The sequence below is a fragment of the Tauraco erythrolophus genome, chromosome 1, assembly GCF_009769465.1.
Source record: "Tauraco erythrolophus isolate bTauEry1 chromosome 1, bTauEry1.pri, whole genome shotgun sequence".
Taxonomy (NCBI): domain Eukaryota; kingdom Metazoa; phylum Chordata; class Aves; order Musophagiformes; family Musophagidae; genus Tauraco; species Tauraco erythrolophus.
The window spans coordinates 68,440,011-68,466,255 of record NC_141465.1 but is presented as its reverse complement, the minus strand read 5'-3'; the positions used below and the strand labels follow the sequence as shown (position 1 = coordinate 68,466,255).

At 40.4% G+C, this 26,245-nt stretch overlaps 1 protein-coding gene across 4 annotated transcripts in view; it reads left to right on the top strand.

The window, feature by feature from the left end:
• Window positions 1–26,245, top strand: part of MCF2L (MCF.2 cell line derived transforming sequence like) — a 168,206-nt gene that overhangs the window by 74,325 nt on the left and 67,636 nt on the right. For all 4 annotated transcript variants that reach the window (XM_086610782.1, XM_086610768.1, XM_086610764.1 and 1 more), the window contains exon 2: window positions 25,111–25,194. In XM_086610782.1, the coding sequence (XP_086466908.1) occupies window positions 25,111–25,194 (84 nt within the window). The remainder of the gene's footprint in view (window positions 1–25,110; window positions 25,195–26,245) is intronic.

The window sequence follows — 26,245 nt, the reverse complement described above, 5'->3', positions numbered from 1 at the left end:
GGCATCCACAACTTCTCTGGGCAATTTATTCCAAAGTCTTACCACCCTCGGACTGAAGAATTTCTTCCTAAGATCTAATCTAAATCTGTTCTCCTTCAACTTAAACCCATTTCCCCTTGTTCTATCCATGGACACTCTTGTAAAAAGTCCCTCCCCAGCCTTCCTGTAAGTTCCCTTCAGGTATTGGAAGGCAGCTATTAGGTCCCCCCGAAGTCTTCTCTTTTCAAGGCTGAACAATCCCAGCTCCCGCAACCTGTCCTCGTAGCAGAGGTGCTCCAGCCCCTGGATCATCTTTGTGGCCCTCCTCTGAACATGCTCCAACAAATCTATGTCTCTCTTATGGTGGGGACACCAGAACTGGACACAGTATTCGAGGTGGGGTCTCACAAGAGGAGAGTAGAGGGGGAGAATCACCTCTCTTGACCTGCTGACCACGCTTCTCTTGATACATCCCAGGATGCGGTTGGCCTTCTACAACAAGATGAGTTGTAATAATAATTTTTGCAGATGCTGTCATGTGACTTTATAGAGTTATTTTAGGGATAGATTCCTTGAAGAAAAAAAAAAACAAGCTACTGAGCTTTTTAGTTTTTTGAGTGTTTTCCTGTGCAATTAGAAGTTATTTCAAAGTTGAGAAGCAAAATTCTCTGATGTCAGTAAAATGAAAACATTTTATGGTATGCTCTGCTATGATAAATATGTAGGTTTTTTACTTGAATCAGATAAGATGTGACAGTCTCCAGATGCACATGCTGAATGATGATAAAGAGTGCTGATTTAATATGTCATGAAAAGATACCTTCTTTGACCGAATGAAGCGTATATATACATTGCTTGTGACGAATCTTGTAATGCTTCGCAGATGAAACAATGTAGATGTAGATCATCTGCAATGATGTTTGTAGACGCAACAGAATGCCCTACAGCAGAAAAAGCATCAGAGAAATAAATACAGAATTAGTCATCTTTTAACTCAAGCAGCAAGACAAAATGTGTATTTCATCTTGCCTGAGGGGAGGTTGCTATTTTTTTAATTCTGTGTGTGACTGGAACTTTTTACAGTGTCAAACAAAGGGGCTCATATTTTTTGCAGTTTGAGAGATGAGCTGCTTTGGCTCCAGTGACTGACTGTGCGGGGCTACCTAAGCATCATGTGAGCCACCGAGGCTCAAAGACAGAGTGAAGTAAATGGAAGTTGGGTACGTCAGCCAAAAAATGGGACCCTCAGAGTCCTTGCTTGATCCTTTGGGTCCCTAGGTATCACTGCTTTGCGAGTACAATTTTCACAGTGGGACCCTTAAGCAAGGAGATCCTCTGTTTCTGTCCTGTGAGGCATCCTGGTCTGGTTAGCGTGCTCTGAGCGCGAGCGACGTGCACCCGCAGTCAGTGGTTCAGCACGAAGCCAACCTCCCCTCCCATTTTCACTGAAAGCATTACAGGAGGTTTGATGGTACTGACCTTTAATACTAGAGCTTAAGAATGTAAGAGCTGTCCCTGTGGCCCTGACAAAGCCTATTTCCTTGCTAAAGGAGGGACTCGGGGGCTTGGCTCTGCTCTTGGAATTTCTTTCTATATTAAATTGTCTCTTAGTTACAGATCAGACTATATGCAAAGCACTTCAGCTGTGTTGGAAAAATTTCTAATGAACCTTCAGGTTTTGAGGTGTTAGGAGATTGTTTTGAAGATACCTCGGACTTGGGTATCAACTTGCTCCTGAAGGTACCTAACCCACCATTTGGCAGTGAATCAGTTTACTGCCCGAACAACTGGAATTTGTCTGGGAGTTTGAGGATAAAGCTCTTACAGTCGCAAGAGTTATGGATCCTCCACCTAGTATTTTCCACTCTGGCAGGCTTCCCGTATAAAAAGAGAAAAGATATTCCCAAGCCCATCTTATCAGGTGGGTTTTCAGCCATTCGCCAAATTCAGGTCACCTCAGTTTAGCTCCCTTCAGTGTTACAAAGTAAGCCAGCATATTTTGGAGAACAAGGAGTCATAAACAATGTAATAACAACTGTTTTCCACATTAGATTGCTTCCTTCTTTCAGTTACGAAAGCCTATTATTATTGTTGTTGTTTCCATTTAAAGAATGAGAATGCTCTGTCCCCTCTCTCCCTGTCCCAGCACACGCCAGCCTCGAACCCGCACGCTCCACAGTAGTTTTACGGATGCTGTGCAACACAATCATGGTGGAGCACTGCTGCCCTGAAGTCTCCACTCCAAACAATGGGCTTGTTCACTCTTGGCTAGTTTAAATTTTTTAAAACAATTTCCTCTATGTGACTATGTTTATTTCAGAAAGGAAAAAACAGAGGTTGCTGTTGATACCTGCGAACAGCATCAGTGGCTCAGAGACAGAAGGCACAATGCCAACAGTTAAGCAAGTGAGGGAAAGCCACATGGTATAAAGCAGTAGCCTAAGAACAGCAAAAAACGTGACAGAGCAGGCTTTAGGTTACAGTTTGCCCAATTGTCCACAAATAAATTAGCTCCTAATTTCTGCTATCGCATGGGAGGTAGTAACTTCAGTTACTGCTACTGCAGATGGGAGTAGGCTTATGTTAGATCTGAGTCCATTTCTCAGTTTTTAGGCTTCAGGAGAAACCTGGGTTGCTGGTTTATAAACACCACGCTTGATCTGAAGACCTGGTTGTGAAAGGAGCATTTGCGCAAGGTCTTTGTCAGCCAGCTGCTGGTGCCTGCACCTGTGAATCTTTAAATGCCTGCAAATCACCCCAGCTGGGCTGGCTGACACTGAATACCCATCAGCTGCCCGGAGGTGCCAGATGGATGCATGCTGCTGTTTTGGGCAAGCTGATGATAGAGCTGCGAGTCTTTTCCTTCCACTCAGGTACAGTGAGAGCTGCTTCCTTCTTGCCTGAGGAAGAACACATGAAATAAGCTCAATGAAGTCATGGCTTTTTGTTGTTAATTTGTGGAGACTAATATACTTACATGTTCTTACTTATTTGCAGCTGAACTGCTGTTTCCTTTGCTAGCTAGTAAACTAGGGAGGTTAAAAAGAAGATGTGGACTGTTTTTTTCTGCTCTAAGGAATTGCATGTAACTAACAGTAGGGACTTGAATACCTCTTATATGTAAGCTGCATCAAATTTGTTCATAGTGTGGGAAAAGAAGTTCCAATGAAGAAAAAAACCTGCGAGCTGCTGGAAAAGATTTCCAGAATCTTAGGATGGGAAAAAAATGAGATATCTGGGGGCCCTTTACACTTTACTTTCCCAAGTGTTCTGAAGAAATCTGTACAAGATATTTCCTAAACAGAAATGCCCTTTCTTGCCCTGAAGTTTCGCTCCAAATGTAGTGCAGCAAATAACTCCTTATTGGATAGTGAGGATACTTCTAATGTTACTTTGCTATTGTTCTTTTTGTCTGATTGATATCTTTGGTGCTTTGCTGGTCCTTGAATTGACCGGGTATCTGTGTTCGTTGTACTCAGTATTGTGCATTTGGTGTCCTGAAAAGGTGCATATATGTGTTCAGCATTAGCCAAACTGCTGCAGCTTAGGCATCAAAACAGCAGTGGTCACAGGGTGTTCTGGGTTTGAGTAAGGGGAGACAGAGACTTTTGGCCAAGGACATAAAATCTGTCCTGTTAAAAAGATGCTGTTAAATACTTCAAAGATTGGCTGCAGGATGAGACCTTAATTGAAGAGGCCTTATTTGCTGCCACCATAGTGCAGGGCACTACAAAGAGTGTCCTCAGCTTTGATCCTTTGGCCTGTGCTTTTTCTCTTAGTGCAAATACAAAGGTAAGAGCGGAGTTAAAATTACATTGAACTAACCAGGTATGTGCTTGGTAAGGCAGGAGCTGGTGGAAACTAAATGCATTTTTTGCGGCAGCAGCAAGAGGAAGAGTGGAAAGAATGGCTGGGGATTGTGTGCGCGTTGTCTCTTATTCCTGTGGGATTCATGGGCGTTAGTTCAGCTGCTGCGTGCGTCAGGACAAGTGGAATTTGCTCTTTGGCTTTCATTTCATCCTTCTTTACATCTTTGCTCTCTTTATGGAAAGGAGAAGAAACACAAAACTGTTTCAAAAGCTTTTCGAGGTCGAGGCATTACCCCAGAACTGCAGAACGGGGACTCAGCAAGTTTTGCTTACTGTTAACTGCCAGGTTCTAATCAGTGAAGATTAGGAGGTGAATATGATGGGTTGCCAAGTTTTTATAGGTCTTTTATAGGTCCTTGTTAGCTAGAAGTTTGCATAATTACATCTCTTGCATGGCTTGTGCATCTATTTTTCTTACTACACATCTCAAAATAGTGTAGTTTTTTGAGGCATACTGAAAAATCCTGCCTTCTGAACTTAGAGGCTAAGGCTAATAACCTGCCCTTGGCAGAGGAGTGGTTTTGTTGTTTGAATCCACAACCCTGCCTGAGCTGTCACACCTAGACCAAAAGTAAACATAGTAATAGGGGAAGTCGCAAGATTAAATGTGGAAAATGAAGGTAATGCTGCTGTTAAAAAGCTTGATCTTCATACTGCTATCCTGAATGGGCCAGGAAGCATCTCAGGAAACTGGAAAAGAAGGAAAATGTCTGTTGCGTTAGGTTGATGAAAATCTCAGGGGCTGGCTGCTTTTTCAATCAGGTAAGGGTATAGGTTTCCTGTTTGCTTCCTGGAGACTGGAAACAGGACACAGTTACAGCTGCTGTGTGTCTTCATTGTGGTTGTTTATAGATGTTGCAACAGCTTTTTGTAGGGTTAGATTTTTTTTTTTGAGACATGTTTTATTAAAGGGATCACTGCCTTTTCTTTAATAATACAATAACTTTGTCTTAAAAATCCTGCATCTACAAAGTAAAAAGATCAGATGTATGTCATGTCTTTCCACAGAGAGTAAACAGTGTGAGGTTTTTCTTTTCTCCCTTGACTAAATTTGACCCAGGTATTTTGTTCTCTTGTTGCGGTGAGATTTTCTTTCTTGGAAGGAAGTGAATTTCTTTTCAGAACCTGAAGCAGTTCTCCACTTTAGCTCTCCAGAAGAAGCTAGTGTAAGTGTATTTTCTGCTATTTTTCTTTTTGATCAGTGGAAAATGAGCTTTGGTTACTCTTTGCTGATGTTAAGTCTCCTCTTCTCTTGAGGGAACTGTGGAGCTTGTTGAAGTCCAGAGGAGTGAAAGGGCTGGCAATGGGAGAAACTGAGATGCTATTTGGGAATCTGTAAGTGGAGGGACCAGTGAGCTTTGAGGATTGTTCGAAGCGTTTGCTTGCATTTTTTCATGCTTTTCCCATGAGTGGGGTCTTAGTGGGTTGCACGGCAAAAGGCAGCTTGCTGCAGCATGCATGTCTTGGCCACAAAAATTCCAAATCAGGAGACAAAATCAAAACTGGCTTGAAAAGCAAGAATCTGTTAAGAAGACAGTGGCGTTTTTATCCTGTCTGTTATGTGGTTTTGACCATTTGCAAGAGTAACCTCACAATAACATGGGTCAGATTTATGCAGGGTGAGTAAGACTTAAGGTCTGAGGGATTTTGCCTATACTCGCCAATCTAAAATGATGGATAACTGAGATGATCTAATAGCCAGACTTTTTTATTTCATTGGGACCTATGAATGATCATCCAGTACTGAAATATCGTAACTAGCTTGTCAAAAAATAACCAAACTCACTATTTTAGAGATGTGATGTTTTCTGTCTCTTAATTGTATCAAAAGTAGGTTTCTCTTCTCTCTGTCCTGTTTACTCTTTCAGGATTTTGGGGGATGATTATTTCCGCAAATGTTCTTTTCCTTTCCTTCCTTTGTAATAAATAGTTTTGCAGCCTTTGTCTGTGTTCATCAGTGTTACAGGAGCATCTGATATTTTTGTTGGAACCAATTCTCTCACAACTTTTGACCTGAAAGTTTTTATGCTTCCTGAGATATCTTGTTAATATGGAAAAAAAAAAAAAAAAAAAAAAAGATTCTGTGTACTTTGAGTCACAAAAAAGGGTTTTCTATTGCTGACAAAGTTTTATTTTATGTTTTGACTATAAATATAGTTGTGATTGTGGCACAGCACTTCACTTCTTGTGATGGTCTGTATTGGTTTTCCTTGCTTTCTGGAGTAATGTTCTTATTAATAGATATTGTTTCAGAATACAAGATAAACCTGGTTTTCCTTTCCTGAGTTCAGTCCTGTGCTGCTTTCATGATATGTTTCTGTTCTCATTAGTCGCTTATGGGTTATCATTTGTTGTTGCCGCTAAACTCCATATCCATTTCTTATCTTCTCCACTTGCTTCTTTAATCCCACTGCTGCTATAAAAATGGATCTCATCCTCTTGATTTTCCTACCTTCTGTCTAGCATCAGTGGTGATTTGATTTCCACCTTTAATTACAGTTTTCAATTCTTACTGGACTGCAGTCTCCCATCCACTGAATTTTGAATAGTGCTGCAGACAACTTCAGCACAGAGCCGGGAGTCCTCTTTTCCTCACTCCAGTGCAGTCTGAGTAGCCATATCTCATTGCGGGCACTGCTGTATGGAGTACTGCTGCTAGTGAAGTTAAAAAGGTCACATACATTTCTTTGTTGGCCTTTGCAGCTGTGGACAGACAGATGGCTCACCAAATACTGCGGGATAAAGGGATAAAGTATTTTACTACTAACTCCTGCACAACTAAATTCAACCTGAAGAAAAGTCTGGTTTTGTGTCTCTGAAATGAGAAACCTTGGTAAATTCTGCAGCACAGTGAAGGAGAGACCCATGATGAAACACTGTGGGAGCTTGTTTAGAAAGGAAAAGTAAACAGAAAAATGTAAACTGGTTGAAATTCAGTCCACAGAACAGCAAAAAGATATCATTTTGAAATTAGAAATGGAAACAGATGTGTGGTAGTCATGAGGTCGGAGAAGTGCCATCACTGATGGAATGTTACGCTTCTTTAAAAATTACTCAAGTCTTCTTTTGCCTTTTGTTTTACTTTCTGGATACCTGATGTAAAGGTTGTGGAATCTTCAAAGCTTTAAAGTTTATTATTGTCTTACAGTGCAAAGTGTGCTTTTAAGATGTAATTCCTTAGTAGCTTTCCTTACATTTCTTCCTGGCAATATCTTTTTGAAAGATTGCAGGGTTCATCCTATTAGTTGAACAGCAGCCTTCACTTTGAAGTGCTGCCCAACTATTGGTATTGTCAGCATGCTTGTTTTCGTGGAAGCAGTGTCTTTCTTTATGGATGGCAACCTTTATGGTTTTCTCTGACCAAGAGTTTTGATTGCTTGTGCTTGCTTAAATTTAGGTTCAGATGTGATACACGGACCTTTTTTGATGACTTAGCATCCAAGTTGAAAACTGCCAAAGCAGTTTCAAAATGGGTTAGTTTTGTTGCTGCTTTGAGATTTAAGAAGCTGCTTTGTATAATGGATTTATTCAAACACGTGTGTGTGTGTGGACGTATGATGTGTTTTCAGTGGTTTGGAATCTTTTGATGTAAACTAAACAGAATTGGCAATTTTGAATTCGTGAAGACTTTAAAGAGAATGAAACCTTTTTTGTGTTTGTTCTTTGAAAGAAACATCAAGAAGGATTAGAAGGAGAAAATGAATAAGGCTTTTAAATAGTCTAGTATGCTAAACTAGGTGCCAACGGATGATGCATCCAATTACTCAATGTCTTCAAAACTCCACCCAATTATAAATTCTGCGGTTACAGGTGTGAGTTAAGTGTATTTTACTAGGTTTTTATAGAGAGACTGTACATCTACGTTATGCTAAAGAGGATCCTATAAGGATAGCTTTTGTCACGCTGAATCCCAGAGTGTCACATAGTTTTATTGATGTGCTTTTTGCTAAGTACTGCACCCCTGAAGGAAAAATACATTTAATAACTGTACTTTAATGTTGAATTTGCCAAATTTTAATACCCTTTACCTTGAACGTTGCCACCTTAATGCTGCACACTTTCACGTGTTTTATTAAGCAGGTACAGTATCTTACACATTTAAGCCACAGTCATAGCTTCCTTCTGTGTGTTTCATGAAACTAAGACGACAGAGCCTTTTACCCTCAATTGACTTTACATGCATCCTTTAACAGCTCCTCCCACAACTTTTCCTTTGCTCAGTGGGCTGGAGTGTGTCACTCACAGCGCATGGTGAGGTGGCAGGGAGAGCTTAACCTGAACGTGGAGCATGAGTGGAGTTGAGTTGAATTGAATTTCTTTGCATTTATAGATATATACATGTGTACCCACACAGATTTTCTCAGGAGGGCTATTGCTCCTGTATGTTTTAATAGAGCTTGAATTTGCCCCTAAGTCTTGTTGCTGACATGAATGTCCACACACCACAGATTTCCTCTCCAGTTGTATTTCAAGCTGGATCATGAAGGCCAAGGAAGGCTTTTATGCTTTGACTTGGTTTTGTTTCTTGCTGCTGTTCTCTGAAGCGCACAGCAAGGAAACCAGGTGTTATAACCATGGAGCAAACATTTCCTCCACGCACACACTCCAAAATTGAATGCTAAAATAAAGGTGCATCTCTAGCCCAGTGAAATATTAAGCTTTCTGTGCAGAATGGAACTGCTAGGAAAAAGAATGACCTTTGCCTGAAATACTGTGTAGCCAGGTGGCTGTGGTCACTTTCTGCAGAGACACCGTGTGGCCTCCGAGTCTCCTGTACAGCACAGGCTGAGCTCTCTGTGCCATTTCTTCATGTGTGTTGTTCAGTCTAAGGACACTCTGGATCCTGAAAGTGGAAGGTGAACATGTGTCTAGTTGGTTAGTATTGAAGAATAGCAGGATTGAAACAAACAGCGCTATATTTTGGTGCTCTTAGCCATGGTCATCATTAGATCTTGAGTGGTCCAGAAAAAACATATGTAACTGTGGATTTAGGAGATTTGAAGGCTAGGAGGAACTTAGGTGGGCACCTGGAGGAACAATATTGTGTGTATCTCTTGTGCTAGTCCCAGAAATTAGGTTATTTTTAAACTATACTTGGTTTTCACCTGAATGACTTGCTCCACTGTTTCCTCTGTTCCTCTGAAGGCAGAAGCCTGTTGAGAGGTGGGTGTCCATGTTATGTACAACAGGAAGGGCCTCTGGAACGGGTAGTGTTGATTAGCACGAGGGTTTGTACTTCCTCTGTCTTTACAATGAGAACATGCATAGCCAACATGCTGTAGGTGGTACTTCTTCTTTTACATTCATGTTTTAGGGTTGTTTTTTTCTTAAGGAAGTAGCCAGCTTGCCAAAATATCCGGTTCCTGTATCTTACTTAATGGGTGTGATTGAGGGTGCTGCCTTTCTGAGAAGGATGTATCTCCTCTTTCACTTGGTTTTAATCTCTGAAGGAAGGCTGTAAAGCTTCCTGTCCTTGTCTTTGCATGTTTGGAAAGCACTCCTATGCCTGCTTTATCATTGTGTAAAACTTTGGATAACAAGAGTTAGGTTTAGAGCACGGTGTGTTGCAGCTGACAGCAAACCCCTTTTACTACCAACAATCATATCTAGCCAGCCAAGCGTATTGCTGAGACCTCTCACTAGCAAATATTTGAGACCAGCTTGATGCTGTTAAGTAAGAAGTGAGTATCAGTGTGTATACTTGCATATGGTGTATCCTATGTAGCAGGATTTCCAGCTGCTCTGGGACTGTTCTTCCTGGAGCCATGTTGTAGCGCAAGAGCTAGAAATAAAATGCTGTACATTGTGATCTTTGTCTGCGGACTGCAAGTCAAGATACCAATCTAGGAGCACCCATCTCCACAGAGCCGGTTAGGTGACGGTCCTGGAAAGGAGGGAGTACAGGTTTAGAGCCAAGAGGTAGATCCTGTTGCTGACATTGTGACAGATGCTGTTACCTGATCCAAGACAGGGCATACTCCATCTCAACTTTCACATGACTTGTGGGAGCAGTATGGACACTCATTCACTAATTTTGAATTCTCTTCAAAATCAAATATGCTACTAATGATGTCATAAAACACCGAACAGTTAAGTAAAGCATTTCTAAGGAGTGTTATTTCTTTTAAATCTACCTTTAATTAAGAACATCTGGTATTGCTTAGTAAACTTGTGTTTTGACATAGTACAAAATGCAATGGGTCCCAAAATGAAATAGCAGAATTTAAAATAAATTACCTCAATTATATCCTTCAGGTCACATTTTAATGCCATGCACTGAATAGAGCTGCTTATACAGATGGTAGATTTATTATAATACAGCTGACTAGTTTGGGATTATCAACAGTTCCTGCCCCCTGGTAGATGAGTGGTGAGAACACAGATGTGGGGCACTTCAGAAAATAACCTCTGGTGTGGTCTGTGGGTGACCTGGGTTTGTTTGGGGTTTGTTTTGTTTTTGTGGTTTTTTTTATGGTACTGTTTGATGGCCAGGAGTGCTGAAGCAGAAACAGAGATTTTCCTCATCTGCAAATGGGATTTTGTGAACAGATGTAACCATCAATCCAAGCTTTTTATCCTCACTGTCCTCTTTCCTTGACCTCTCTTGTTGGGAAAGGGCTCTTATAACACCATGAAGTGAGGAAAAACAATCTGTTTGTTTTCATATGGTTGTTGCTGTCACTCCTGCTCATTGGTTCACTCTTTGTATTAGTGAGTCTGGATGGCCAGTAACTAATCTCAAGTGTATTAATTAACAGGTAGCCTGTCACTAGACAATTACTTTAAAGGATCAAGTAAAGCAAGACAGCTCAGCATTCATGTCTGGAAGATCATTTGGAATATTTTGGTCCTAGTTGACTTCATCATCTGTTGCCTTATTTCCCATTTTCTTATGAATAAGATTTGTACATATTCTACTAGTGTGACTTTGTAAGTTAAAACTGCTTTTTTGGCAGTTCCTGCTGCATTGAGTAGGCTCCTTCATAGGCAACAGGTGCTTGACGGGTTTACCACCAAGGAAAACATCCCAGTTTGGTTCTGCGAAAGGTATGTGGGTGAGAATTCCCTCACAGATAAGAAATACTGGATGCATTTCTGGGGAGCTTCCTAACCAAAGGCTCGTTGGAAAAGGACATCTGCCCCTTGGGCAGTTAATTTCCCTGTGTGGAAGAGGAGTGGGTGGTAGAAAAAGATGATGGTGATGGATTTACTGGATCATCATTTGTTAAGACTAGGGCTCTTACAGGGAGGTTCTTGACAAGGCACACTTAGGATTAATTTTTTAATGCATTCTTACTCTGATGATGGTTGAACAGTACATGTGTTCGCATTTAGAGCAAACAGCTTGTATCTAATGCATGCCAGCGCTTTGTGCAGGAAGAGAAGCAGTAAGTAACCAGCAACCAGTGAGCCCTTCGGAGGACCTCTGAGCCTGCTGACAGGCACAGTTGCTCTGCATGTAATTTGAAGAAAGGTATTGTGTCCCTGGTGGCTTGGCTTTGACTGAAAGATGGAGTTTTGTGCTCTCGTTTTGCACTGAAGACGGGCTCACGGATAAATAGGTCACTGTCTGCGGAACTATTTTGCACTAAATCGATTAGAAGCAACATGACCTTAAGCCTGATCTCCTTGCTCTACAGAGATATTGCCGAATTGTGGCTGCTTCTGAAGAAAAGCACAGGTGTGTCTAGTTTTTCACATTTTCTTAGTTACTTGATTGCAGGTCAGGCAGGAGCTGTGTCAGATAACTTTATCCTATGGAGGAAAATGGGATGTGTTTTAGTACAAAGGCGGAAGTTTTACTCTTTTTGTGTACATTCATATACAAATATAGCTTATTGTTACATGTGTGTGTTCTGTCCTTGTGTAAATTTGCAGTGTAGTGTTTTATTTGCAGATGCATTTCTCAGTACATCAGACATATCCACTAAATCTATTCCTGCATTTTACACGGAAGGTACTTTGTTCAGGATTCACTCACGCAGCGACTATGGCGATCAGAACCACTGCTAAAGCTTACGGAGAGAATTTGCTGTTGCAGAGAGCTGACTTGCTGTTCCTGAATTGTAGTAGGTTTTAATTTTCAATTCATTGCATTTTATGTAAATATCAGATACATAATTTCCCCTGATCTCTATTGGAGGTAGGGAATAAGCATAGTTTCTTTTGCAGGATAAAATTTGGCATCCCCTAGATGTTAGTATGGGAGAGTTAATCTAAAATGCATTATTTCTTAAATTCCTTCAGTCAAAGCTTTCTATAGGAATCTTGTTTCTGTTAAGATATATTGAAACAGTGGAGATATTATTTGCTGTTAATAGTGCAGCTACAGTCCATTGCAAAACTGAAAGCATGTTTTGTGGAATAGGGACAGGCAAAAATCGCTTCCTTATTCTGGTGCTTGAATTCACATTTCCAGTTCTGTTTTCTGCTTCTGGTATGCGTGACTCTTGCAGAGGAGGACTGGAGAAAGAGCACTGAGTCGATGGACTGGTGTCTAACTTTCCAGCGTTGTTGGTTTTGAAATGTCAAATTTAAATGAGAGAGGTACGTAAAGGGTGGATCTCTTAACTAATCTTTAATTAGTGTTACTAATTAAATTATCAACATGTGAGTCTGAGTGCTCTGCTTCTCAGCAGTGCTCCATGCTACTAGAGGTAATACCAAAAAACATGCTGCCTAGGAGGAATGAATGAAAGGTGAGGCTAGCTAGACTGAAAATGTGGAGGGTTAATCAATTTGAGTAACTTTTGGTCTTTACGTGCATCCTCATCTGTGCTGAGAGGGAAAGGGTGGATTTAGGAAATGGCTGATTACTGAGTGAGAGAGGGGTTGTCTGTTTTAAACTGCTGATCTAGGGAGTGTTTTGTGTCAAATCATGGTGATGCACACGTAGCCATGCCCAGATTATTTATATAAATTGCCAAATTTAAGAGTGGGGTTTAATCTGTATTTGATTACTGAGAAATAAGTGAGTAGGGCAGCTTTTGTTAGCAACTGCCAAAGCTTGATTCTCATTTGTTGACTGCCACTTCTTGTGGGCACGTTCAGTGTGCCAGAGATTGCTCCTTCCGGAGATTTAGTGAAAGATTTTGTGTTCAAAGTGGGCAGAGGGGTTGTGCCTTTCCCTGGCACTGTTCTTTCCTCTTCTTCCTGACTGCTGTGTGGGGTATTTTTTGTGTCTACAGTCAGCAGAGGGGAGAAAATGAAACTGAAGGAGAGGTCTCAGATACCCATCTTCTCAACTCTATGAAAATTTCCAAGAAAAACAATGTCGTCTTGGAGAATTCCTTTGTCAGTCCGTGTGTGGGAGTGAGGGTAGGGAGATGGCAAAAAGGATGGACAAACTGGAAAGAGGAGATAGGTTTGGGATATGGGCGCAGGACTCGAGTCTCTGTTCTTCTTAAAGACTGTGCACGTAGTTGTGATCAACACTGGTTCTGGTTTTCAGCATCCAAATGGCGGTGAAAGCACCTCCTGTCTTGTAGGTACATTGCAAGACTAAAAAGTTTCTGACACAAATTGGGTGTTGTAATAGTGAGGTGTGGAGCCAGCGCTGCCGGTCTGTGGCTGTGGATCCCCAGGAGTTAGCAGGCTCTCTCCAGGGGACAGGATCCCATGGATGATCTCTTGTGGAGGTTCTCCTAGTTTTCTTTATAGGTAGGGGAAATGTGGAAACAGGATGACTGGAGTCCTGGCAGAGGTCTTCTGTGCGTGCTTGTAATGAAGGGGAACATCCTTAAAATCTGGCTATCTCAGCTTTATGTGCAATGCAGGTGGACTCCCTTCAGCTGCTGGAGTCACGTGCAGAGCTTGGGAGTTGCATGTCAGGGAACGAATGGAGAAGTGGATGAATCGCCAGCATTTGCTATGTCTTGGGTGTTAAGAACATGCCAAAAGTTTATCTAAAAGGAGGAAAGCAAGGCAAGTCAGTACCATGCTTGTTTGCCTATGAGCCAGGTATGATGTGATCTTCTAAGAGCTATAGCGCTGCAGCAAGAAAGGATCTCCTACTAGGTGATAGTATTGCATCCTGCAAAGCTGTTAGTTGTTAACACGGGACCCTTCTGGAGGGTTGTGAACAGTTCTGTGAAAGAAATTATTGGCTGGATCCTTTTAGAAAGCAGAGCAACTTCATCATGACTCTGGGATGTTTCCTTTCTCCTTTGGAAAAGCTGTTGCTTAAGTTTTCTTTTATTGTTTTAATTTTATTTTCCAGAAAATTTATATACTGCGTAATATACAGTTGTAGACAGATTTTTATTAGCCTGAGATTCAGCAGGTGTATCAACATAACTAACTTTTACCCTATTCTGTATTCATTTCAAAGTCAATTTAGTAACAATTTAGTTTGTATATGTTCATTTGTTGTAAGGCCATGATATCTACATTCTCTTTTCTTTCCATGATTGTGAGGTGGGCTTGGGAACTTCTCACCAAGGAATTCCTTCAAAATTTCAGGAAAACTTAGGTTGGAAGGGACCCCTGGAGTCCTGTCTCCTGCTCCAAGCAAGATTAATTTTAAAGTTAAAGCAGGTTTCTCAGAAACACAAATTTCATATGGGCAAGTATCTTCAAAGATGGAGATTGCTCAGCCTTGCTGGGCAGCCTGTTCAAGTGCTTGGCGTTTCTTATGGTGATTTTTTTTTTTCCCTTGCATTCAGCTGGAATCTCCCATGCTGCAGTGTCTGACTGTTGCCTTATCCCTTTGCTGTGCAAAGTTTTAGTAAAGACATTAACACTTCTCTAGTAAGTGTTAGTGTCCTTTAAAAACTAAAATGAATGCTCCAAACTTCTGTAGAGTACCTCAGTGGTGTTATTTAAACCTGATGCTTACTGGGTCCTAGGGCCAGGTTTATAAAAGTAAATTCCCATCTTAAAACCACTGATGTGACTTTTTTTTGTTCATTTGGCTTTTTGGTTGTTTGTTTTAACCTGCCTTCAGTCTTAAAGGGGCAGACTATCCAGTGAGGTCAAATGAGACTTCAGATGAGACTAACCACCACGAGGGAAGTTCAAAGTCAAAGTTTGCTCTTTAGCCTCTTCACTGCACACGATGTATGAGAGATTCTACCTCTCACCATTACTGCATTACCCTGAAACAAAGGGAGCTGTATATGTTTGTTTCATCAAATGCTTTCATAGATGCTATTTCTTAGGCACTTCTTTAAGTATCAAATATTCAGATGTTTTTTTTCATTTGCAGCCATGCTACATTTATGTTTCGTACAGAAGACTCAAAGTCTTTGAAAATGGAAAAATGGAAGAGCAGTCACTCGTGGTGCTTTTTAAAGACCTTGACTTATAAACATTTGTTCCACAGAGCTTGTGGAATTGTAGCAAACAAAGGTCAGCTTCGTTGTGCTTAGTCTTGTTTTCTGTTTTTAAGCTCAGTTAGGTGAGAGAAATTGTCAAGGTCATCTAATTCAGAGCAAGTGGTGTATCTATTCACTTCTCGGTTTGAACATGACAGGGTTTTGTTGATTTTAAGTTCTAAGCAAGGATTTTGTGTTTCACTTGAGATAATTTATGGACCATGGCTTCTCTTAACAAACAGCAAGTTGTAACTTTTTTAATACGCAACTTCTTTGTACTTTGCACAAACAAAATAGTTTTTTTTTTTTTCTGTTGTTCCAGGAAGCTTAAGTAATTTCCTTGTATGTCCAAAAGGGTAGATTTTTAAGAGAAAGCTGTCAATCTTTGGACTTAAAGTCTAGCAAAACAACCTCTGAAAACAGAGGAAATATCCAGTGAGACTGTTGCACTTACCGAAACAGAATCTAATGGGTATTTTTCAGATGAGAAACTGAAATAAATCCAAGAAATTAACTCTTCATTGATTTGTTTTGCACAGTCAGTTTCCATCAAAAATAACTCCTTGCTTACAGGGCCAGAGCTTTATTTAGCAGAACTCGATTAGTCATTACAGCCATGTGCCAAATTCTCAGATTGGACCATGAATGGATGCTTCATTTGAGACCTAGAAAAGGTGAAAATGGGGGCCTATAAAGTAAAGGGAGGGGAGATTCCTGCCAAACCGCTAGCATGCTGCCTGCAGAACGCCGAATTATGAGCAGCAGACCTGACTGTTGCATTAAAGGACTCTCTAGCTACCTGTGAGAGTTACTGAACTGTGTCCTGCCTCTGTACTACCTGAAGCAGTTAATATTAGCAGTGCTTTAGAGAGACATGTGTTGGGTTTCATCCTTCTAATGGTATTGAGCAGTAAACCACAGTGCTTCAAGAGCTGCTTCGTTAACAACTCTGTCATCTGTGTGGTAAGGTGGTTATGCACTCAGCAACCTCTTCTTTGTAAATCATCTGTAGTAAGAGTCCCAAGAACTGGGAAGCTTACAAACAGCTGCGAGTAAATGTCTTAGCTGAAAACTAGTACTCAGCTCTGTAAAAGCCACTTAGTGAACACTTAGCACTTCCTTCTCTCTCACACCCATGAAATGCTTCACAGCTCCTTTCAAAACATTAGTTTGTAGATGTACAGTTCTATGGAAAAGTGTGCTGAGTGAGAGTACCATAAAATATATTGTTTGTCAGAAGCGATTCTAGCCATCCTCCATATTGTTGAAAGGACAAAATTCAAGAAAGACTTTCTACCAGGGCCTGCAGTGACAGGACAAGTAGCACTGGTTTTAAAGTGAAAGAGGGAAGATTTGGATTTGACATAAAGAATAACTGTTTTTAGGATGAAGGCGGTGAGATACTGGAACGGGTTGCTCGGAGAAGCTGTGGCTGCCCCATCCCTGAAAGTGTTCAAGGTCAGGCTGGACAGAGCTTTGAGCAACCTGATCAAGTGGAAGATGTCCATGGGGCAGGAGAATTGGACTAGATGATCTTTGAAGGCCTCTTCCAAATGAACTGTTCAGTGACAACCTCATGATTGTTAGCACTGCAGCCTAATGCTGTGATTAACATAAAGTCATGTTTCCAGTGTTTCAAGCAGTGTGCTGTGCAGGCTTGTACTGTAGCCATGGGTATCAGAAATCCTCCTTTGGTAAAGGACGTATAATTTCTTTTCAGAATAGATGTGTGCAAGAACCAATTAGATGTTACCACTTTGCTGTTTTTTAAAAGTGGTTTTAATTTTCAGATCAAGGGTAAAATCACACATTGTTTAAAATCTTATCTGGCTTCCAAAATATCACACAGAAATAGTATTCTGTTTAGTAGAATTGCCAGATAATTATGCAGCTGGTCCTGTGCGTGTTGACTTTTTGGTCAAAGCTTTGGGGCATGCTTTGAGATGTTTTTTTTCCCTGCAGAGAGGGGATTGAAAGTAGGTGGTTTCAGTGGAGAAGAATCTTTGGGTTGTTTGCCTGAAAAGATGCCTAATTTAGCATATGTCTTTAAGCTGTGTGATTGCATCATTAGTTTTTAAGTCACGTTGAAGATGAGTTCAATAATTTGCATGCAGTTCTTCTATTCAGAGTTGATCTTTCCTTTTTCTGTGTTTGTAAGACTTCCTCTTCTTTGCAAGGCTTTAGTAATTAGAAAGCAATATTCCCATAATTTTGTCAAAACATTTAAATCTTACTAAATGCAGTTGGCAAAATCTAACATTTTTGTTACATTCTGTGGAAGCTTGCTTGCTAAAGTACTAAGTGAGACACATCTGGGTCACTTGCCTTCTTGAGTGCTGGCTAGAGGAATGTTCTCTGCTGCTCAGGCTGTATCTAATATTTCTCCATTAAAAAAAAATTTGCTTTTTTGCAAAATCTGCTGCTTGTAGCTGACTAAGTACATCTAATACTTTAGAAATATTTTTTATACTGTTCACTCAGCATGATTTGCAGTATTGAGGAGTTAATGATGCTGCAGTTTTGGCAATATTTTTGTTAACCCAATTTTGAGGACTTGGTTCCTAGCAGTCTGAAATAATCCTGCAAGAACAGAAAAGGGTTTACCAGCAAGTTTGGCTTTCTCCAGGACATGCTGGAAGGAAGATGAGAGGAATATTATTGTTGCAATAATAAGACCGCGCCCTACACACCAGGTTAGTTTTTACTTTTAGGAAGTAAGTCAGTGTGACAGTGTTGCTGCCCCTCTAAGTCCCGTTTGTGGCTAACAAAATCTATGCTATGATATGGCCGTGTGGGATGATTCTAAGTTCCCCTTTCTTCTCAGTTTGGGAAGGGAGTAATTATTATGACTCGAAATAGTCCTTGATAGGACAAGGGGCAACGGATTTAAACTGAAAGAGGGCAGATTTGGGTTAGATATAAGAAAGAAATTCTTTACATTGAGGGTGGTGAGGCACTGGAACAGGTTGCCCAGAGAAGTTGTGGATGCCCCATCCCTGGCAGTGTTCAAGGCCAGGTTGGATGAGGCTTTAGGCAGCCTGGTGTAGTGGAGGATTTCCCTGCCCATGGCAGGGGGGTTGGAACTAGATGATCTTTGAGGTCCCTTCCAACCCTAACCATTCTATGATTCTATGAAATAGCATGAAGATCTCCTTCTCACCAAAACAGACTAGGTGCACTTGGGCACTATGTGGAGCAAAAGCATGGCAAAGCAGATTAGATGCTATAACTTGTAACATTTTCAGATTTCTTGCAAAAATTGCAATATCTTCCCTCCCCTCCCTCCCTTTTTGTCTTGTTGTAGATTTTATTCAAGTAGAAAGAAATACTAGGTTGTCTTGTTGATCCCTAGATTGATTTCTTATTTATTACATCCTTTCCTTCTAGTTACAGATTAGCCAGTATTTGATCACCTTTGTAAGCCATATCCAAACTTAAAGCTGATCCCTGAGAAGCTGTGAGACTACAGAGTATGCATGTCAAGTAGGTGCGACTGATGAAGCAGAAGAGGAAGAAGCTGTAGTATTTAGCGCTTATAGTATCCTTTGAGTACATCTACTATACATGGAAGAGAGAGGATTATATTTCCTCTGATGTTTGTGCTTTGAGGTGCTATTATTTAGGCAAACTAAGACAAAGAACTTTCTTGCCTTTTGTGATAGGGGAGGTGGAAGAAGGAAGAGAACAAAGCCAAGTATATCCTTTTACATGCGTTAAGTACTTAAATCCAAAACTTTTAGAGAAGAGTTTGAAAGAAACCAAAGTGTTGGTCGGCTCTCAAAGTAAGCTTTTGAGCAGGTATTTCATAATTTGAGGCAAGAAAACAGGGACTGTTACACCCCTTGTTGTCTTGTGCCAGCCCAGCAGCGCTGCATTTGCTGTACACCTCAAAAAAACTTTTAAAAGGAGAATCAGTGATTAATCTCCCTACCTGAAACGGAACCATCGTTCTCATAGTTTTATAGATAGTATGGTTCCGTATCTCCAACTCTGTGATCTCAAAGAAGAAACAAGTGGACTTTTTTTTTTCTTTAATTGTGGTTACAGGGAACAGGAATGGCAAGTGTTTCAGTAGGCATCTATATAATGCAGAGATTTTTTTTTGGTTTGTTTTTCTGTTATTTCACCCATGACAAGTTCCTGCCCCTTATATTTAAATTCTGGAATTGCAACCTTTTGGGATTAATTCATGTGTCTTCTAAGTAGTTGTGGTGGTCTTCAGGTATGATTAAATGAGCTGAGTTATCAAGTTTCATTTAAATAAAATCATTTAAATACTACTAAAACCTAGGGATTATGAAAAGTGCTTCAGAAATACCATGGACTCAGTGAAAGATCTGAATGGTCAGGGCTTCTGATGTATGAGTCATTAAAAATACCACTCAAACAATAAGTCCCTCTGTCCACTGTGCATGGGCTTATAATAGAGTGAACATCACTCCTAAAGTTTTAGATTTTCCTTGGCAGTACCGCTTTCAAGTCTTGACTCAACTAGATCCTAACTTGACATTGAAAAAATGTATGGCATTCCAACCTAGCCTATTGTAGCAATGGGCTACATAGACAGGCTATTCTGTGCATGTTGTGGCAGTAGGCTATACAGTCCTAGAAAATGAACTGCAGTTATGCTGCAGAAGAGGTGTGTGTGTGTATATATATATATATAAAAGGCATGATTTGCTGAAAAGAAAAAGTATCTCAACTTGAGCATCTCTTTTATGCATCAGGACTCTTGAAAAGAAACTCTTTTATGACTGGGAGATGAAACGAGAAATGTAGCTTGACTGTAGGCTATTAAGCTTTTAAAAGTAAATTATACATACCTGTATCATTTAAAATATTTTTTGGACATTTAGTGCCATACAAGTCTGTTTGGAGTGCTAGGTTGCTTTATTTCTATTTGTGCTAGCAATTGGGATGCTGGTGGAGACAAAGAATTCGTATTTCCTGCTTGCTTGGGATATTTTAGCTGACCAGAAATGCACAAGTTGTGAGAGCACTGCTTTACCTGGGTGATAATTTCCTTTCTAACTACATGTTAGCAGAGAATTGCATTTTGCATGAAAATTCCAGAGGTTTTAATCACTTGCTTTTCCTGGTCCTTTGTTTTGGTGGCATGTAGTCAGATAAAATAGAAATTAACTCTTCTTGAAGATATTTAGAACTGGTGAGGTTTATGAACACTTGCATGAATTCCTGTCATCCACCCAATGTGGCTACAAATAACACATTAGCCCTGTAGCTGTTGTGCCAGAGCACACCTAGCACAGGGCTCATAGGCATCGTCACTATTCAGCAGTGATTTTTAAAATTCAGTTTTAAAGCTGGAGAGCTCTCCTGATGTCTCGACAGGCTCATTAGTTTCATGTGGCTTAGCGTGGAAGGGGACTATCTTCACCAGCCCTGCTGCTCTGGCCCTTCCTCCTTTGGGGGCTGCTCTGGCCCTTCTTCCTTTGGGGGCTACACAAAGGAGCTGACTGTTAGTGATAATGGTTGAGGGGTGAAGATAAAGAGGGAAGAATGAGGAAATAAAGGTTGCCTTGGGACTGGGAGAGATGAAGGGACTCCTCTGAAAGTCATTATCTTGCATTTATAATTACCAGAATGGAGGGTGCTTTAATGAAGAGATTTTTTTCAAATGAAGACCCCCTTCATTAAAGGCATTCAACTCTTTGAGCGGGTAGGCTGTTCCAGAGATGAAGCAAAACAAAACCGGTTGAGAAAAAGACATTAGTTCTTCAATTTAAGGCATGAATTTCAAAGAGAAGCCCTGGACACGTTTTCAGCAAAATCTTGTTGACTCAGCAAGAAAAGAGGAGGAGGAAAAATGATTTGTAGTTTGCTTTATGGTGTGCTACTGGGATCTGTGCTGAAAGGCATAATTGTGTCCATATGCGTACCATCAGGTTGGCTTTCAAGTTGGTAATGGCCATAGGATTTCATACAGAACTACTCAAAGGGTGGTGTAATTCCAGCTGGCTCGGTGGGTATTGGATTAAAGCCATTACGAGGGACTCAGGAGTTGTGTCAGGAGACTTCCTTTTGCGTAACATAGGTACGGTCTGTTCAGACTCCCCTCCAGCATTGTCTTCTGTGACAATGGTTTTGCTTTGGCATGTCAGGCAAACTCCGAATGATGGTGAGTTTTGGTTTGATCAGAAAGGAGAGAGGAGCCTTTTACCAGTAAGTGAAAATCTTGACTTCAGTGACATTAATTGTTTTCTCCGATCTGGGTTTCTTCAGGGCTTACTGGCATCAGGTAATTCAAGCACAAGTTGTCTTTGTGCCCTCATGCTTAAATCTGACATCCTGCTTCATTTGACATGTAGGCAGGGGCCTTTGATGGGATGGGGCCAGGCCCCTCTAAGCCATCTTCCTCCATCATAGAGGCAGGTCTATCAAAGCAAGATCTAAAGTTGAATTAGAAGACTATATTTCCACAAGACTGTGGTTCACATTTTTAAAGAGAGAGGCTTTTTTTAATTAACTGATTCCTTTATGTTAGCGAGATGACACTTTTGTCCTTTCTTACACTCATAAATTAATGTGATTTTTAAAGAACCTCCAGTTAAGGGCTTAGAAAAAAAATCTCTGTGCGTTCCTAGCTATTATTGTGTTCAGTTTTTGTGTTTGTTTTTTTTTTTTTTTAAAAAAAAAGAAGCGGTAATAACTTTACAGAACCTTATTTTACTGCTTATTAGCACCCACAATACCAGATACATTATAAATCCCAGAGGCTTTATTTTAAGGAAACTGCTCTGGAAAACTCTTTAAATAAGCTCTTCGGGAAAGACTGGATATTCTAGCATATTTTGGTGTGAGCATCTTTTTTCAGCCATGAATTTTGGATACAGTAAAACAGACAAACTCTTAGGTCTCTGTTTTGAAAATACTATGTAAAGCAGTCAAGGTAGAACAGGGAAAATCATGGGCTGTGTAAATGTTAATCCATGTAAGTGGAAGTAGAGTTTGAGCTTCTAAAAATTCCTTAGAAAACAGTGAACAGATTTTGAGTAATTCTGTATTTTAATGTGCACTTAATTAGCTTTACTAAAATGAAAGTTGTCCCTAAAGACTGTAGCAGGTGGCAGGTTCTCTATTTAAAGAATATTTCCAAGAAATTATTTTCCCCAAAGTCCCTGAGTGTAAGGAGTGTGTGCCCTCGCAGTCTGTTTAGCGTCTGTGCTTTTCGTTACCTTATCCTGTTAAGGAAAACGCATATTCAGGGAACGATGGACAAACTTAAAGTGAAATCAGAGTCAGTCCCAGCCAAACTGTGATGAACTCTCTTTTCTAGAGGGATGCTAAATATAAGGGAAATTATGCAGAGCTATGAGTTTTTACAATTGCATCTCCTCTGAAAGGAGACATGGTATTGCAGAGGAGTTTCTGGCTAAATCTGTGAGCACTGATACTGAGTTCAGGTGTTCCTTGTCAAGTGGCTGGATGTGAACTGTTCAGCAGTTCCCAGAGTTGCCTTTTCTCACTTTGTTTTGTACTGCTGTTTTTATCTCAGTTGTTTCGAATTATTGAAAATCAGCTCTGATCTTGATGCATGTTCTGCTTCTTGAACAGCATCATGAAACAAGATCAGCAAGAGCAAGATAAGAAGAGTGTTGTGCCTCAGTGGAGGAGAGCACAGCAGAAAGGGCTTCTGGAGGTTTTCCATCTATGAACAGGCACAGTGTGCCGCTCCTCCAGTTGCAAACACACTGGCTCCTAATTTTGAGTTAAAACTGAGTTTAAAACTGGGAGGTGGGGAGAAATTCTGTCCTTTTAGTGAAACAGTGTTTGACCGCAAGGTTGTGGGTGCCCTGTGCTGATTGCAAAAGTTGCAGCACCTATCAGAGAGAATGTTGGGGTGACCAACTCTAGACTCGTGTCTTTACCTGACACTAGTCAGGACCGAAATGGGATTGATCACATGGATACATGAGAAAACGGCGATGGTTATGTGTCTGGGAAACATAAAGTAAACAGTTTCCCTGATTTATAAACATCTTGCCTGCTTGAATGGTGTGTGTCATATACACAAAACATGCCTATTTTATTACATGCTTGTGCTGCAATAATGAAAATTATTTCTGCCTGTGACTGTATGCAGGATGGCATTTACCAAGTGATTACATTCTTTTCCCATTTCTCATCTCCCACCAAAAAATAACGTGTTGAGACTATGATAGGTTATATTCAGGTAAATGGGTCCACCTGCAGGCATTGGTTTGCAGAATCAGGGGTGTTTAGTTTCTTAAACACTGCTGCAGGAGGGCTCCTTACATTATAAAGCACTGACAGCAAAAATAAAATCTAAAATCCTTTTTCCCTTGGGGGCTCCCTTCTTCTGGAAAGGAGCCATTGAGATTGGACTTTTGAGAGATCTGTGTTCAATTTTCTCTTAAAAACATTAAGATGATGACATAACTGAAGGTCTGGGTGAAATATGACTTAACAGTTAAACGTACCCACTTATGGATTTGACAGCATGGTATGCAGAGGTCTTCTGATCAAGCAGCGGTTCAGCAGATGCAGAAAAATAGCTCTGATCAGTGTGTGACCTTGAAAGTGGTCATGGGTCTTCCTCTGCCAGACTGGCTGAAAGAGAACAGAGAAGTTCTGTTTCCCAGTATAAGCTGTTGCTTATCTGGAAGAAGTAACTGAAAGTGGGGCTTTTTTGCTGTTCCCAAATAATTGCAGTTCTCAGAATTTTACACACATAAGAATCACTTATAAAAGTGAGCGACCGTCCCCTCAAGATCTCGCATTTGAAAGATCTCCGTGATAGCAAGTCCCTTCCTTGAGGGCCAGAGCTCTACTTCTGTTTGATCAGCTTGTACGTCAAGTCAGATGACTCTTATCCTTACATTACTTTTAGATTTTTACTTACTTTTCCTGTGAATGCTCACAGTTCTGAGTGTCAGATTTCAGTCTATCTTAATGGCATTTCAATGTACATAAAAAACCAAAACTTCTTTTTACAATGTTAAGAGAATTGTTTAAAAACAAGTAATGAAAATGCTAGGTTATCCCTTCACTGTTTTTAAATGAGGCAAAAAATGTAGAATAACTAATTCTTAGAAATTGCAAAAGAATAAAACCTTTTATTTCCTTGTAAAAAAAAAAAAATAAATATGACACCATAGTTTAATGAATGAGGCAACTCTGTCATGCAGTCTTTATCGTGGGCAGTGAAACAGGTTTCTGCTTGACCTCTGGAAATAACGTAGGAGACACCTCTGCTCAAACACTGTGGCAGAACGTGAAGACTCGGAAAAGCATAGAATCATAGAATGGTTAGGGCTGGAAGGGACCTTCAAAGGTCATCTAGTCCAACCCCCCTGCAAGGAACAGGGATATCTCCAACTAGATCAGGTTGCTCAGGGCCTTGTCCAACCTGGCCTTGCAGTATGTTTGTCATTAAGCTAGAGTGGAAGGGCTGAGATAAAAGATTAAGCAACGCTCTTCGCAGTTGAGGGGTGTGTGTGTGTTCAACGTGAGGATGTACTTTCAAGTCTGTTCTACCTACGTTACTGAATGCAGTTGCTGTTGCCTTGGGGTATTTGAACCTAGACACCATGCTAGAGGGATCATACATTTCTCTTTTTGATGCGAGTTGAGAAGGTTTTCATAAAAATGGAATTTATGTGAAAACCCGCTGTTTGACATCATTCCTCAGGAATATTAACTCTACAGTATTTGGTTCAGCAATGTCCTGTACTGCTTCCGAGTGTCAGCAAATCCGTGTTACTTTACTGTTTTATCAATATGCTGTTCTAAGAAAAGTTTGCCCTTGGCAGACACTTGAAAGACTCCAAACATTTTCACGTATTTTTCAGAACTTGGATAGTTTTCTGGCTGTTTGTGTTCTAGGGATGATTTTTTTTTTTTTATGTCCCCTGTGGAATTTTAAATAAAATGACTTTGCAATGCAAATTTTTTTTCCTCCACAGATGAAATCATGCATCAGGATATCATTCCCCTCTATGCTGCAGACATTCAGGACCAGTTAAAGAAGCAGTTTGCTTACCTGTCAGGTAAGACTATGGTGTCTCTTTCTACAGACGTTTCTCAGGTGTATGGTTGGGCCTGTTGTGCTTTCATAGTTTCATAGTTATAGAGGTCTTATATAGGAGCAACTCAAAATACAGCCTACCAAGACTTGTTATTCAAGGATTTATGAAAAGAAGATTTTTTTTTTTTTAAAGAAGTATTTTTGCTGGGATAGACTCATACCATGAATTTTCTGTTCAGAGAAGCTACATTTCTAAAGTAAGCTGCATTTTTAACAAGACTACAGCACCCATTTCGGTGAGAACAAAGTTAGTAAGACACTTTGGTTTAGTTTGTAGCTAGCTGTGGTATGGAGGTATCTATAGTGCTCAAGGACTTTTCAACTTATTTTTTGCAAATGACTCAGATGACCAAGAGCTTGGGGGTAGTGTGGCCAGGGTGATTAATACCTGAACTGGCAAATGGGTATTCCATACCATGTAACATCATGCTCACTGTAAATTGGAAAGTTTGTTGGGAACAGGAGCTCTCTTCAGCTCTCCTTCACTCTCTCCGCTCTCTTCCTTGATGGTTGCTGTCCCTGGAGGGTCTAACTCATGATTCTGCTCTCAAGGCCTACTCTCTTCTGGGATTGTGGTTTTGGGACTTTTCTGCTCTGGGATCATTGGCCAGGAATGGGCTGGACATTGGCCAAGGGGTGGTGAGCAGCTACACTGTACATCACTTGTCCGTATATATTATTTTTTTTTTTTTAATTTTACTTTAATTATTAAATAGTTCTTATCTCAACCCACGAGTCTTCCTGCCTTTTCCCAATTCCCCTTCTTGAGAGGGGAGGTGTCATTGGGTAATAGACCAGCTGGCTATTGCTTAGCCTCAGATACAGGCTAAACGTAGACAGTATAATAGGAAATTTTAATTATAGTTAATTTTCCAGTATCCAGGATAATGGGATGGAATTGAGGGTAGGATAGAAGAATAAACAGGAAAAATCATAGACTCATAGAATGGTTTGGGTTGAAAGGAACCTTAAAGATCATCTAGTTCCAAACCTCCCTGCCATGGGCAGGGACA